At 50.1% G+C, this 15,367-nt stretch overlaps 1 protein-coding gene across 1 annotated transcript in view; it reads right to left on the reverse strand.

The window, feature by feature from the left end:
- Window positions 1-15,367, reverse strand: part of NOD1 (nucleotide binding oligomerization domain containing 1) — a 121,660-nt gene that overhangs the window by 32,771 nt on the left and 73,522 nt on the right. The window contains exons 2-7 of the mRNA XM_060108345.1: window positions 14,550-14,647; window positions 12,367-12,672; window positions 10,853-11,027; window positions 6,226-8,050; window positions 1,967-2,050; window positions 354-437 (exon numbers count right to left, since the gene is read on the reverse strand). Of these exons, the coding sequence (XP_059964328.1) occupies window positions 354-437; window positions 1,967-2,050; window positions 6,226-8,050; window positions 10,853-11,027; window positions 12,367-12,567 (2,369 nt within the window). The 5' untranslated portion in view covers window positions 12,568-12,672; window positions 14,550-14,647. The remainder of the gene's footprint in view (window positions 1-353; window positions 438-1,966; window positions 2,051-6,225; window positions 8,051-10,852; window positions 11,028-12,366; window positions 12,673-14,549; window positions 14,648-15,367) is intronic.

A 15,367-nucleotide genomic window follows, 5' to 3' on the forward strand; every position in this document is an offset into this window, starting at 1 on the left:
AGCAACCTCATTTATGGTATTTTGTTACACAAGCCAAAATGGACTAAGACAATGAGGGACTTCCTCAGGGGAAAACGATCTCCAGAAAGGGTGATAGTTGTGGCCTTTCTTCCTGTTAGGAGTTAATGAGATCAAAATGCCACACTCTCCCCCCACCCATGGTAGCGGGCTCTTCCAAACACCAAGCCTCACCCACAGCTCACCTTCTACACACAGGTGTCCTGATTTGACCTGATTTGGCCCTGGGGCAAGCAGAAGGCAGCTCTAGGGTGGCATTTATTCTTTGCTTAAGCAATGAAGGGTGACCAAGAGAAGCTACTGAAGACCCCGCTCGCTGTGCCCACCCCACTTACTTCAGGTGCGTGAGGCCTGTGCACTCATCCAGGATTCTGGCGATGTACCGGGCTCCGACATCGGTGATTTGGTTGTTGTATAAGCTTTGAGAGAAAGCATGGCCGTGAGAATTTAGGACCCCATTGTTTTTTTTAGGACCCCATTTTTTAAAGTGAGTGGGTGCTGTCTGCTGATGTACAAAGTCTAGGTCAAAAGGAGAAAGGAAGGGCATGTGGAGGCCTGAGTTTTGGGCTGTGAGGTCTCAGGCTGGGTTCAAGGCCAACTCTGCCACTTTCCCCAGCTTTATGACCTGGGGCAAGGTACCAAGCTTCTCTGTGCCTCAGTTTCTCCACATGTAATACAGCGGTAAGAATTACGGCTCCCTCGCAGGGTTGTTATGAGGATGGTATGAGATCATCCCAAGCCCTTGCATGTAAGTGCTCGATAAGTGGCAGTTAAGGGGTATTTTCAGATTAAGATCACGATTGGCATCTTGAGGGGTAAAAGTTTCTAAGCATTAGAACCAACTCAGTGTCTACCTCTTCGTCACTTTACCACGTGACACCAATTCAACAATAAGGCAGAAAGGAGTTGAAAGTGGTAAGCAGACAGGTTTCCAGTGTTCCACAGTCAGGCAGAACTCCAGAGCCAAAAGGCAACCTGGGGGCTTCCCTGGTGGCGCAGTGGTTGAGAGTCTGCCTGCCGATGCAGGGGACACGGGTTCGTGCCCTGGTCCGGGAAGATCCCACATGCCGCGGAGCGGCTGGGCCCGTGAGCCATGGCCGCTGAGCCTGCACGTCCAGAGCCTGTGCTCCGCAACGGGAGAGGCCACAACAGTGAGAGGCCCGCGTACCGCAAAAAAAAAAAAAAAAAAAAAAAAAAGCAACCTGGGATTCAGGGCTTCAGTGTTCTCATGTGACAGCTGAGAAAACTGAGGCCCAAGGAAGCTGACAGGCTGGCTCCAGCTCAGAGAGTCAACAGCAGCTGTGGGGCTGGCGAGGCTGTGGCCCACAGTCTCTCCTGTCAAACTCCAAAACCCCAAAGGCTCTGAAAACCCAAACACCTTCGTAACTATTTTGGCAACCGATGTGGAGCTGTTCATGGTCTTTATCCCAACTGGTTGGAATGTTTATACCTTTTGCTGCAGAAATGTTGAAGTATCTGAAAATGGGGTATTGCCCTAGATCCCACTGGTCATGTCACTGCTAGGTAGCATGGGCACTAATTTCTGATTCGTGTCTTGCCCCATGGGTTCTGGATGACAGATCATGGACCCGCCATAGTGAAATCTACCACATAAACAGTATTCTCACGTCAGTAAAACATATCCCGAGGAATTCTGTCATTACAACACTCAATCACCACCTGTAAAACTATTTGACTACATTAGGATCCCAATTATACAAGGGGGATGAGAAGGCTGAGGCTCAGTGAGATTTCCTGACTTGCTCAAAGAGTGGGCTGCTAGCCGAGCCAAAAGCAGGACCCAGGACTCCTGGCTTCCAGTTCAGTGCTCTTCCTGGTACCCTGGGGCCATCAGCCTCAACCATCCAGTGATCCACAGGAATGGCAACTTCCTGCTGCTCTGTATTCTTACTATATAGCTGTCACAGTGTTCTTGAGAAATACGTACCCTAAAAAGGTCAGAATTTTGTATTTGGTCAGCTCTTCACATAGCACTTTCACCCCACTGTCGGTGATCTGGTTCACACTGAGTCTGAAAAAAACAGCAAAGAAAGTTAAAAATCAGAGCAGCTGCTCACTGTGAAAGAGCGTTAATTCCACAAGGATGCACAAGTCTATAGGTCCTGGAGTCTCCCCAGCTACAGATGACCCCCTGAGAGAATGGCCATAGCAGCCAGTCACACGGCCCCTACAGAGCCTGGTCTTCACGGGGCTGAGAGACCCATGAGAACCAGTCCATTGGCAAGGCTACAGCACAGCCCTGATTCAACACAAGGGCAACGAGGGACACCGGAAGGACATGTGTGGACAGCCACCTCTGATATCCTGCATTTGCCGGTGGCCCATGTGTCAATGTGGCGCTCACTGCACAGCGGGGGGCCATGGGATTTGGAAATGTGTAGAGTTGCATTTAGTGGTCATAAGGCTGGGGGAGTGGACGCTCCACCATCTTGCAAGTGTGGCCAGAAATGTTAGGGGTCCTGCAAAAGGCAGGACAGTCCCCACAAGAACTGTCCCACCCAAAACGCCAAGAGCCTTTCCATCTGGAAATGCACGTGTGAAACCTGACTTGCCACCTGAAAAGGTCAATCGAGGGAGACAGCTCCTGAGGTGTGGTTCTGTGCGGGAAGTTCAGCGGCAAGGGAGAAACAGCTGGGTGAGGCAGGTCAGGGAGAGCGTGCGAGGTCCACACTCTCCCACTCCTCGTTAATGCACATGCTGCTTCAGCAGGCCAGGCTTCAAGAGGGAGCAGGGAAAGAGGGCCTCAGGATGATGGATATCTCCTGGACAAGGCCCAGCGTGTACTGGGATTGCTCTTTGAAAGCCCTGTACTAGCAGGATATTTTGATTTGGCTAAAATGCAAAACAATTTTTTTTACTACCAAGTACTCTCTATAAACAAACTACCCTGATCTTCTCAATTCTCCACCCCTTTTATTTAGGTGAGTCTGAGGGACGGAGTAAGGCTCAGAGATGGAGGAGCGTGAGGGATGAGGCGAGGGTCAGGGGTGGGTGAAGGAACAGACCAGAGCTCAGCAATTTTCTTCTGTAAAGGGCCAGATAACAAATTTTTAAGCTCTGCAGGCCATCTGGTCTCTATCGCAACCACTCAGCTCTGCAGAGTGAAGCAGCCAATATATAAATAAATGAGTGTGACTGTATTCCAATAAAACTTTATCTATAAACACAAGCCGTGGGCCAAACTGGGCCACTTCTTACACACTGTCCTCTGTGATAAGTAAAAGGCTGAAGAGGTAAAAGCTTGATTTTTAGGCCAATCAAAATGATCACGTCAGACACTCTGAACCCCTCCACTCATGGTACCCACCTTGGTGCTGGGGCACAGTGTGTACATACACTGCATGACTATCCCAGGGTGGCAAAGCCAACTAGTCACTCCCAATATCTGTGCTTACTTAGAGAATCCCTCATTTTTTAGCTGGGCACATGTGCTTAGGTTCTGCCCAGTGAGATCTAAGCAGCAGTCTCATTAGCAATAGCTGAGAAGTCTTCTTAAAAGAATGGGGTGTGTCCTAAACTAGAACTCAAAAAGATACATGTGCCCCTGTGTTCACAGCAGCACTAGTCACAATAGTCAAGACATGGAAACAACATAAATGTCCATCAACAGATGAACAGATAAAGAAGATGTGGTACATATATACAATGGAATACTACTCAGCCATAAAAAATGAAATAATGCCATCTGCAGCAACATGGATGAACCTAGAGATATCGTACTAAGTGAAGTAAGTCAGAAAGAGAGAGACAAATATATGATATCACTTCCATGCAGAATCTAAAAAAAACATACAAATGAACTTATTTACAAAAGAGAAACAGACTCACAGACTTCGAAAATGAACTTACAGTTACCAAAGGGGAAAGGTGCAGGGGAGGGATGAATTGGGAGTTTGGGGTTGACATAGACACACTTCTATGTTTAAAACAGATAACCAACAAGGACCTACTGTATAGCACAAGGAACTCTGCTCAATATGCTGTAATAACCTAAATGGGAAAAGAATTTGAAAAAAATAGACACACGTATATGTATAACTGAATCACTTTGCTGTACACCTGAAACTAACAACATTGTTAACTATACTCCAATATAAAAAAAAAATGTGGTACATATATACAATGGAATACTACTCAGCCATAGAAAAGAATGAAATAATGCCATTTGCAGCAATGTGGATGGACCTAGAGATTATCATACTAAGTGAAGTAAGAGAAACTCAAATACCATATAACATCACTTATATGTGGAATCTAAAATATGACAGAAATGAACTTATCTATGAAACAGAAACAGACTCACAGACATAGAGAACAGACTTGTGGCTGCCAAGGGTGGGGAAGGTAGGGATGGACTGGGAGTTTGGGATTAGCAGATGCAAACTATTATATATAGAATGGATAAACAACAAGGTCCTACTGTATAGCACAGGGAACTATATTCAATATTCTGTGATAAACCATAATGAAAAAATATATATATATGTATAACTGAATCACTTTGCTGCACAGCAGAAATTAACACAACACTGTAAATCAACTGTACCGCAATAAAATTAATTAAAAAAAAAAAAGAATGGGGCTTCCCTGGTGGCGCAGTGGTTGAGAGTCCGCCTGCCGATGCAGGGGACATGGGTTCGTGCCCCGGTCCAGGAGGATCCCACATGCTGCGGGGCGGCTGGGCCCGTGAGCCATGGCCGCTGAGCCTGCGCATCCGGAGCCTGTGCTCCGCAACGGGAGAGGCCACAACAGTGAGATGCCCAAGTACCACAAAAAAAAAAAAAAAAGAATGGGGTGTGTCCTTTGCCCTTCCTTCTTCCTGGTGACTAGAGTGTCAACTGAATGGCTGGACCGTGAGCAGGCATTTTGGGCCAAGATATAGTAGTCAGGTACTGAGGAGAACAGAGCAGTAAGCAGAGGAGAGCCTGGGCTCTTGACGGTCATTGAGACCCCACAGCAGCCCAGAACTGCCCTCCTTTAGATTTTTGCATGAGAGACAAATAAGTCTAACTTATCTAAGCCACCGGCATTGTGAGTTTTCTCTAACAGCCAAAACTAGTCCTCACTGATGCCCTCAGGAAGCTCAAAATGCTTCCTTAGGGTTGCCCATTTCTTCCTGCCTTGTGCTGGTTTGGAGGCAAACCTGGGGACCACCATACTGGCGCAGAGCTTCCATCTTATGAAATGGTCACAGGGAGGCACTGAGTGTGAGGTTGCCTGAGGCTACAAACAGAGAGTCGCTGGCTGAGAGCTCAGAGAATAGATTCCAGGCTTTCCAATGCCCAGCCCAGGGCAGGTTTGGGCTCCCTACATCCCCCCCATCCCCCCACAATGTATGCTCTGGCGCTTGTGTAACAGGAACCTGGAATCAGTTCGAAATCCCATCTGCTCTTCAGAAATGCATGAGCCAAATAGTGGAGAATTGAAACCCCCGTAGAGATTTACAAGGTGTATTTAATACAGAAAATGCTAATAGAAGAAAGGAGACTGGCTTTTCTTGCCTCTAAACCATCAAACCCGAAACTAATAAAGAGTCAGCATTCTTTACTGAGATCCCCTGGCAGCTCAGGGCTGCCCACTTTTTTCGTGGAAGTTAACTAACGCTAATAAGTACAAAGTCTGCTTTTCCTGCCATCATAAAGGTTTCACGGGCCAGAAACGTTTCACGGGCTATCTCTGAGCCTCACATGAATCTCAAAAGGTTCTTTACGATTCTGGCTCCACCATGGCCCACCTGTGTGACCTTGAGCCACTTAACTTCTCTGTGCCTCTGCTTCCTCGTTTGCCAAAATGGAGATGATAACAGTACCTACCTGATAGCGTTGTTAAAAGGATTAAACCAGGTAATATTTTTAATGCACTTCACCCGTTCTCAATAAATGCTGACTGTTATTACTGTAATTGTTAGGATATGAGAATCTCCTTTTCCCAGGTGAGGACGCTGAAGCTCAAAGAGGTTAAGCAGCTTGCTCAAGGACACCCAGCTGGGCGCATCCAGGTCCACCTGACTTCGAAGCTTTGCTCGTTACCCTCTGCCACCCCGAGACAGAGAAGCTCCGGATGTTCCCAGACCCCCGTTCATGAGTTCCAGGATAATCCAGGAAGGAGATCCTGCTCCACAGTGCCAGTCCTGGTGTCCCCTGAGCCCTGGCCCCGCCGGCTGCTCCCGGAACCTAGAGGTCTCACCTGATGACGGTGAGGCGGCTGAAGCAGGGCTTCAGTTCACGCACGCCATAGTCGTTGAGATTGTTGTTGTCCAGGTCGAGCGCAAGCCGCTTGGGGAAGTGGTGCAGGACGAAGGAGAGGGCGCTGCAGTCGGCCGAGCAGGCGTTGCAGAAGGTCAGCTTGAGGTAGTTGGCGCAGATGCCCCTGGCCGCCAGCTGCCCCACCTTCTCGCTCCCCGTCTCGTAGATGCAGCGCAGCATCCAGATGAAGGTGGGCATGGCCTGCACCTGGCTGAAGCTCCCGGACCGAACTCGGGGCAGGTGCTTCAGGTGGGAGCGCAGGCTGGCGAACAGGTAAGCCCACAGGGCCCTGCGCTTTCTCCGCAGGGCGGTGGCAGGCACCAGGTGCCGCAGGAGTTTCTGTTTGTCTTTGGACAGCAGCCCGCACAGGAAGAGGTTGGTGAAATGAAAGTGATCCTTGTTCTTAAAGGGGTCTTCCCCGGCCAGCCCGCGGCCCCCCAGGCACTGGATGGGTAGGAAGGGGGGATAGCAGGACGCAGCTACTGCTTCCCCGTGAGGAGCCCACTCCTGGAAGAAGCGGAGCAGCTCCCGAGTGCCCACCTTGTCGTCCACCACCAGAAAAAAGGCAGCAAAGAAGGCCTGGAGGGTGAGGTGGAAAAACTCATAGGACTGCTGGTCCCCTCCGAGGCCTAGCTCCGGCACGGCCCGCAGGAAACCCAGCTGCAGGTCCCCCTCCTGCACCTCGGACGCCTGCACCTCCTCCTGGCTGAAGATGAAGAAGCTCTTCTCCATGCCCCGGTGCGCCACCTGGCCCAGCGAGCGCAGGGTGCCCCGGCCGGCACGGAAGGTCTCCGTCTGACTCCGCGTGTTCCGCTGCACCAGGCTGGTGGGCTGCGTCCTGTTCAGGTGGACCTCGGTGATCAGCAGGAAGACGTCGGTCAGCGTCACCATGCGATCGGGCAGCTGCAGGAAGCCGTCGAAGGTGTCGCAGAAGTGCTGGAAGCACCGGAAGATGATCCAGCAGAAGAGGGGCACGGCGCACAGGCTGAAGAGGTTGGCGTTGGCTTCCAGCTGATCCAGCAGGCGCTGGCGCACGGCGCGCTCGGGGAACATCCGCCCAGCGTAGGCGCGCAGGTGGCTGGGGGAGAAGCCGCGCAGGAGCACCTTCTTCCAGAGGAGGTGCCGCGGGATCTCGACGCCCGTGCGGGCCGTGAGCAGCTTGCGCGCCCCCTTGAGCAGCTTCCCGCTGAGCAGGTTGGCCAGCAGGACCAGGGGGTGGGCGGGCTCCCAGGGGGAGGAGGTGTCGGGCTCGCCGCTCAGGTCGAAGTCCGAGTGGAGCTCGTCCAGGCCGTCAAAGGTGAAGAGGGCCGTGTGCGGGAAGCGCAGCAGGAAGGCGAACACCTCCTCGGGGTCCTGCTCCGGGTAGCAGTAGTGCTTGAAGAGCAGGTCCCGCAGGCACAGCGAGGCGCTCTCCTTGAAGCAGTTGAAGGTGCGGCAGCGGAAGTGGAAGAAGAACCTGAGCTCAGCGTCCAGCTGGCCCGCGGCCCAGAGGCTCTGCAGCCGCTGCAGCAGCATGGACTTGCCCACGCCCGCGTCGCCGAAGACGAAGATGGTCTCGCCCTGCTCGTTGAGGACGCCCGTGGAGGGGTCCAGGAGGCAGGCCAGGCTGCCCAGGCTGCCCAGGCTCTCATTGCCGAAGTCGACCAGCTCCACGACGGTGTCCGTGTACACCTCTTCCAGCAGCAGCTCCTCCTTCTGGGCGTAGCACAGGATGAACTTGGAGTCGCGGCCCAGTTGCTGCCGCAGCTTCTGGCTGTATCTGCTCACTGCAGGGAGAGTGGCGCCAGGTGAGAGGTGGAAGTAGATGGGGAGAGAGAGACACGGGTGGAAAGGGCACCAAATAGGGAGGTCTCAGGCGGAGGAGCAAGCACACAGGAAAACAAACCCACAGCCTGGGCGCCCAGGCCAAGTGCGAGCACTCCTCAAATATAAAGAGCCAGCGCTCCAGAATCTGCGGGCCCTTGGGCCTCCACCCCTCTGTCTGACCTCAGATTTGGCCAGCCTGGGGACAGAATTCAGCTGGGATCAGTGTCAGAGACAGGCTCCCTACTCCTCTGCGCAAGTTGTCACTGAACTCCAGCTAAAAACTGAAGCGCCCTCAAATGTGACGCCCAGGCCGCGTGGCCCCTGCTACCCCGGCCCAACCCCAGGGTCCTGCTCAAACAGCGCAAGCCAGTCCCCACTGAAACTTGTATCGTTGAGGAAGAAATTGCCCTAACCTTTCTTGTGCTTATGACACTGCTCTTAAAACAACAAATAGTCTCATAAAACCTAACACCGAAACTTCTTGTGATAAGATACAAGAGTTGACGTTGATATGGACTACAAAGGGGCTGTGCCTCGCCATAACTGAGTGAGCAAACTAAAGTGAAAACCGGCCTTCTTACACTACACAGGGCACAGCGGCCCTGGTTCCAGAACTGAGGCCTGGGGATCACTGATGCTCAGCACGTGCCCCGGGGGAAGCCCTGGGCTTGCCTACGGGGAAGCACATGGGTTAATATGCTGACGTGGGGTAAGAGGCCGACCTAAGTGCCGTGCTCTCAGCAGAAACGAGCTACAAAATGAGCTTACTCCAGACAAAAAAAGGGTGTTCCAAAATTCCTTTAAATAGTTGTTGGGTCTTAATGATAATTCAATTAACAAAAATTGGACACACTTGCACATTTCCAGATTTCATCTACAACCCTTTCCCGTCAACTTAGTCCCACTTGGTTGTCAGCTTAAAATTTGTGAAGTGAGTTCTATTTTTTTTTTTTTTGCGGTACGCGGGCCTCTCACTGTTGTGGCCTCTCCCGTTGCAGAGCACAGGCTCTGGATACGCAGGCTCAGCGGCCACGGCTCACGGGCCCAGCCGCTCCGCGGCATGTGGGGTCTTCCCGGACCAGGGCACGAACCCGTGTCCCCTGCATCGGCAGGCAGACTCTCAACCACTGCACCACCAGGGAAGCCCGGTGAGTTCTATTTTTTACAGTTTTAGTAAAGCAAAATTTACAGACTATGAATTCACCTATTTTACAACAGGTATTGTTGTCAATGATTTTTAATAAATTTACTGAGTTAACGCAAACATCACTAAAATCCAGGGGTACACTCTCCATCATAAGTGCATCATAAGTACATCTGCAGACAATCTCTGCCCCACCCCTGGCCCTAGGAAATTGCTGATCTGCTTTCCGTTTCTATAAATTTGCCTTTTCTGGACATCCATATAAATGGATTCATACAATATGTAGTCTTTCACATCTGGCTTCTTGTAGAGTGAATTATACTTTCAAAGCTGTTACAGTAGCTGGGTAAAGGAGCCAGTGGAGAAGTCTTCTACAAGGACTCTTCATCACAGGAATATTTTCCTTTTTTCTTGGGGAAGGTAACAAAGTGAGGTGGGCAGGGGCAGTAACAGTAAGACGCTAGCAGTGGCCGGCTGGTAACTGCAGAAGCAAGAGCTTGTCCCTGACACTCTGTCTCTTGGTCTGGTTTCCCCTAAATACACACCTGACACTCTGGGACACTGTCTTTTGTTTCTGTTTTCAAGGTCAAACTGGATTCTTTAAAACTCACGAGTTTGGGGGCTTCCCTGGTGGCGCAGTGGTTGAGAGTCCGCCTGCCGATGCAGGGGACACGGGTTCGTGCCCCGGTCCGGGAAGATCCCATGTGCCGTGGAGCGGCTGGGCCCATGAGCCATGGCCGCTGAGCCTGCGCGTCTGGAGCCTGTGCTCCGCAACAGGAGAGGCCACAACAGTGAGAGGCCCGCGTACCACACACACAAAAAAAAACCCAAAAAAACAAACTCACGAGTTTGGAAGCTCAGTGCTGGTATGTTGCCAACAACTGTCTAGAAGTAAAGAGACCACAGGCACGGAAAGATGACGGCCTGGTCCCCAGACCAGACTGTGGTCCCAGTGTTGGGCTCTCTCAGCACCTTGAACTGCCGTTGTCCTTGTCACCATTTGCAATTACACATGCGTGTCATTATTTACTGCCAGTCTCCTGCATTAACCTCTGAGGTCCCTGAGGGCAGGAACCATACTCCCTATTGTATCCCTGGCATCCAGCACACCCAGCCCTGGCACATGCTGAGTACATCAAATACCTGTTGAACTAATCATTTAACTAAAGGGGGCCCATGGTGCTTTGGAAACAAGGACTGGCAGTCAGGGGTGACAGAAGAATTCTTTGCCTGGAATCAAATTTGGAAAGATCTTCAAGAAGGAAAGAAATGCAAACTTGAATTTGTACAACCACTAAAATGTCTAGATAGGTCAGAAGTCAGAAAGAGGTCAGAACAGAGGTCATTCCTACACTTCCATGGCTCCCTACATAAATCACACCAGCTATCCGTGGTCAGCTCAATCACAGGTCCTTGGGCTGCACTAGGGTGACAGGGACCAGCTCTCCTTTCTAAAAGGACCACAGCAGCCAAGCCTGCTGCCTGAGGTGGAAGGCAGGGCTGGTCAAGGTGGACCCCACCTTTATCAACCCTGCTAGACCCACCCAGATAGCATGTCCAAGCCCCGGGGGCCTTGTTTGCTTGGTGGCTGCGGTCTCCCCCGGAGGCTGACTCATACCTGGATCGGTGTTGACGACAGCTTTGCTCTGAATGAGCTGGGAAGGGGAGAAGCTGATCTCCGACAGCCAAGGCCTGAGGTCCACGTAAGCGTCTGTGAGCCGCTGCAGCACGTAGAGGAAGAACCCGGACACCTCCTCGCCCTTGCTCTGCACCAGGTCCAGAATTTTGCGGACCTAGTGCGGCACAAGCAGTGAGGTGTGAGCCGGCACTAGGGGAGTCTGCCCCCTGGAGAGGCTCCCATGCAGGGCTCTGAGCTCTTACTACACCCTCCAGCTTGACCGTCCACCCAGCTGGTATGAGATGCTACACGCCAAATGCCCAGGATCTGTAAAATGGACCCTGAGCAAGAAACAAACCGCACAGCTCTAGGAAACCAGAGGCTTCCCGGAGCCTAAAAATAAAAAGGTCAGACTCACAGCTAGAGCCGAGCGCCCCCCTGGAATTTCCCTTTCCTTCCTTTTCTCCTTTTCCCTCTTAAGCTACCACTATTGCTCTCTGGGAATAAGTGCTGAGGGGGAGAAAGTCACCTGTTAGGCATAATGACATGGGCACTGGGCCACACAGCGAGGGGACAGCAGACGCCCGTGTAAGGTGTACCTTACAAAAGCTTTCTGTCTTATTAAAAATTCAGGGAAGGGCTTCCCTCGTGGCGCAGTGGTTGGGAGTCCGCCTGCCAATGCAGGGGACACGGATTCGTGCCCCGGTCCGGGAGGATCCCACATGCCACGGAGCAGCTGGGTCCGTGAGCCATGGCCGCTGGGCCTGCGAGTCCGGAGCCTGTCTCTGCAACGGGAGAGGCCACAACAGTGAGAGGCCCCCGTACCGCAAAAAAAAAAAAAAAAAAAAAAAAAGAAAAAGAAAAAAGAAAAAAATTCAGGGAAAAAAACCCACAACAGTGTTCTACTGTGCTTTTCCCAGAAACCCTTCTAGTCTCTTCTGAGCCCAACAGGATCATGTTACAAATGAATTCTGTCACTCCTCTCCCCAAGAAGGAGGTTTTCGTCTTGCCATTCTATTTTTCAGAAGATGACACAAAGCTAAAGTGAAACTAAGGGCTGTGAAGACTTCCCACAGTGGAGTGTGGAAGACTCTTTACCGTGGACCAGGCTGGGATGCAGCCATTCCTCAACCAGAGGAATTCTCAGAGCCATTCCCAGCAGTGAGCAGCTCTCCAGAGTTGAAGGGCACGGAATGGGCAGCCCTGCTAGTGTTTCATGCTCGTTTTCTTTTTAAAGAATTCACTCATTTAAAAAGTGAACTGGAAAACAAGTTGTTTGAGAACCAATACGCCCAGCAAGGAGAATGGAGAGGTCAGAAGAGTTTGCTGTGTTTCAGGAACACAGAAGTGAAATACGTAATTGTGGAATAAGCTGGTAACTCAAGCATTTCTGTGCGGTAGATAGCCCCGGCAGGAAATTCCACCCAATGTACTCAACTCCCAAAGCTCTTCACCCAGGTCAATGGGGAGAAGCCCCGTCTGGCCACCAAGGCCGGCATCCCTGTCACCGGCACCTTGTCGGGCTGCGTGGGGCAGGCACACACGATCTCCACGTCTTCGGCGGAGAAGTAGTCATTCTGCAGCAGGTTGTCCAGCAGACACTGAGTGTTGCGGACGTGAGTGACCAGATGCTCCCGGTTGACTTTCAACAATTTGATGTAGGAGTGAGACTCTGATGGGATTATTTCCATCTCACTGCGGCCCTGCTTTTCCATGGTTACAGGAGCAAGTGGCTGCTTTTCCCAAATTCATTTTTGGCTGCATGTGCCTTCCTAGCAGCAGGGCAATCAGGATCCAAGGCCAGCCTCTCAGTGCGAACCCTGAAGAGACAAAGGAAGTCACCAACAAAACCAAAGCCATGGGCAAGAGCCCTCCCCCTCTCTCCGGTCCTGGAATTTCTCTATTTAGAACAGGAAGGAGTCATGCTTAAGATATAGATCTGAGACGCAATAAAGTAAAAATCATAATTTAATTGCTCCTGCTTGTGGGTTCCACCACTAGGGTAGATGACCAGAGGTAGACAACACTATCGTTTAGTGCTAAACTTCTTAATTATTATTATTTTTTTTTAGTGTGCCTCAGTCCTAGATTGGGATAGGGGTACAAAGGTATATTTTCCAAATTAGGTAACTGGAATTGGAAGTTTCCATGTGCCCTGTGAGGGAACAGCACCCAGAACTGGGAGCACAGGAGCTATGAGGTTGGTGGGAGAGAGGGTCTGAGCACAAAACGGCCTGCGGAGAGAGCGAGCCGGCATGAAGTCTCCTGTGGTAGCCAGAGCCCAGGACCCTGGGAACAGTGACGCGTCAGTCGTTACTGCCTGAGCTGGGTCGTGCTGTAGCCCTCCCAACACCCCCGCCCCAGCTCTCCTTATGTCTCCAGCCAAGTTGGCTACATACAAGCACCTTAGGGAATGAAGGAGCAGCAATGGCCATTATGGAGTGAAGCAGGACAGGAGGAAGGTGAGAGGGAGAGGTGACAATTCCCAAGGGATGGGTGACCAGGAGACAACGTCTCCCTGGAAATCCTTGAAAACCTCATGCATGTGCTGAACTTCCTGCCTCGGTAGGGACAAGGGCCCAAGCTCTTTTATTTGGGTATTTAAAAAATACCTTGAGTTTATCTGCACTACCCCAGAATTGTACTGATTTCTTTCTTTTAGAGTAAGGTCTCTCAGCCACTCAATTCTCCAGTCATCCTGTGGATATAAATGGATCACACGCTTGGAAGTAGAAAGGCCTTGAACTGGCCACTTAGTCCTTTGTCTAAAATGCACACACTCTGGAGAGTTTTAAATGTTTTTTGTAGAACTCAAGAAAATATTCATAGACCTCTAAACATGTATGTTTCATGAGCCCACATAGGTTAACATTCAGGTCTAGTGGTTCTCACATTTTTTCCACCAAGTCACACACTAGTCTCCTGATCTTTGACACACTTGCATTTTCTCTTCTTTTACCTATCAAGTTGCCAAATGCAAGCCTTATAGAGATTCTCAGTGGGACCCCCCACAGTAACCTTCTTTTCATAACCTGACTGATTGAGCAAAAGACAGTATATTCTAACATTCTAAATAACAGAAAGGGACTTCCCTGGTGGTGCGGTGGTTAAGAATCCGCCTGCCAATGCAGGGGACATGGGTTTGAGCCCTGGTCTGGAAAGATCCCACATGCCGCGGAGCAACTAAGCCCGCGCACCACAACTACTGAGCCCGTGCTCTAGAGCCCGCGAGCCACAACTACTGAGCCCACGCACCATAACTACTAAAGCCTGCGTGCTCCAGGGCCCATGTGCCGCAACTACTGAGCCCGTGTGCCACAACTACTGAAGCCCGAACTCCTAGAGCCCGTGCTCCACAACAGGAGAAACCACCGTAACGAGAAGCCCGCTTGCCACAACTAGAGAAAAGCCTACGTGCAGCAACGAAGACCCAACGCAGCCAAAAATAAATAAATAAATAAAAATAAACAACAGAAAGGCAAGAGATTCTTACCAAATGGAATTTAAAGGGATGAAAATGAGTGATTAGCTACTACTGCACTAAAAGTATGCTGATCAATTTGACTCTAATTCAGCTTTTTCTATTGTCGTCAATTCTGTGACCCACTTAAGGATCCATAGCTTTAGAAAATTAGTTCCCTTAAGGGATACCAGTTGATAATGTTAAATGTATATTTAAATTACTGGTTAATAATACCTTTTTAAGTTTTTGTCATGTGTTCTTTGAAGAAAGTGAGAATATTTTAAAACAACATTCTCTCCTTGAATCTTCAATTTCCAATTTCTTTCTGGAATCTGCAAAGTCAAAAAGAAAAAAAGAGAGAAAGGTTTCTTTGAAAACACTCTTGGGGATTCCCTAGTGGCGCAGTGGTTAAGAATCCGCCTGCCAATGCAGGGGACACGGGTTCGAGCCCTGGTCCGGGAAGACCCCTCATGCTGCAGATCAACTAAGCCTGTGTGCCACAACAACTGAGCCTGCGAGCCACAACTACTGAAGCCCACGTGCCTAGAGCCCATGCTCCGCAACAAGAGAAGCCAACATGGTGAGAAGCCCGCGCACCGCAACAAAGAGTAGCCCCCGCTCGCGTCAACTAGAGAAAGCCCATGCACAGCAACGAAGACCCAACACAGCCAAAAATAAATAAATAAATAAATTTATATATTAAAAAATCACTTGTGCTGAATGGTGAACAAATAAATAAATGAATGAATGAATGAAATTGGAGAAAGAATAATTGTTAAATCCAGAACTGTAGGATCTCAGAGTACTCTCTTTACCTTCTTCCTTTGGGACAGTGTTTTGCAAATCTCAGTCATTCAGTCACCATAGTCACTTTTTTGGCCATAATTGAGTCCCATAAGCAAAGTTATTTGCTTAACTTTTTGCTTTAAATTGACTTGACTTTACAACTCAGACTAATTTTAAAGGAAATTTTATATTACCGTTGTAAACAAAAAAACCATTTGCAATAAATAGAAAGTAATCCAAAAATAAATTCGCTAGAAATAAAACCA

This window comes from Mesoplodon densirostris, chromosome 9, assembly GCF_025265405.1.
Source record: "Mesoplodon densirostris isolate mMesDen1 chromosome 9, mMesDen1 primary haplotype, whole genome shotgun sequence".
In the NCBI taxonomy this organism is placed as follows: domain Eukaryota; kingdom Metazoa; phylum Chordata; class Mammalia; order Artiodactyla; family Ziphiidae; genus Mesoplodon; species Mesoplodon densirostris.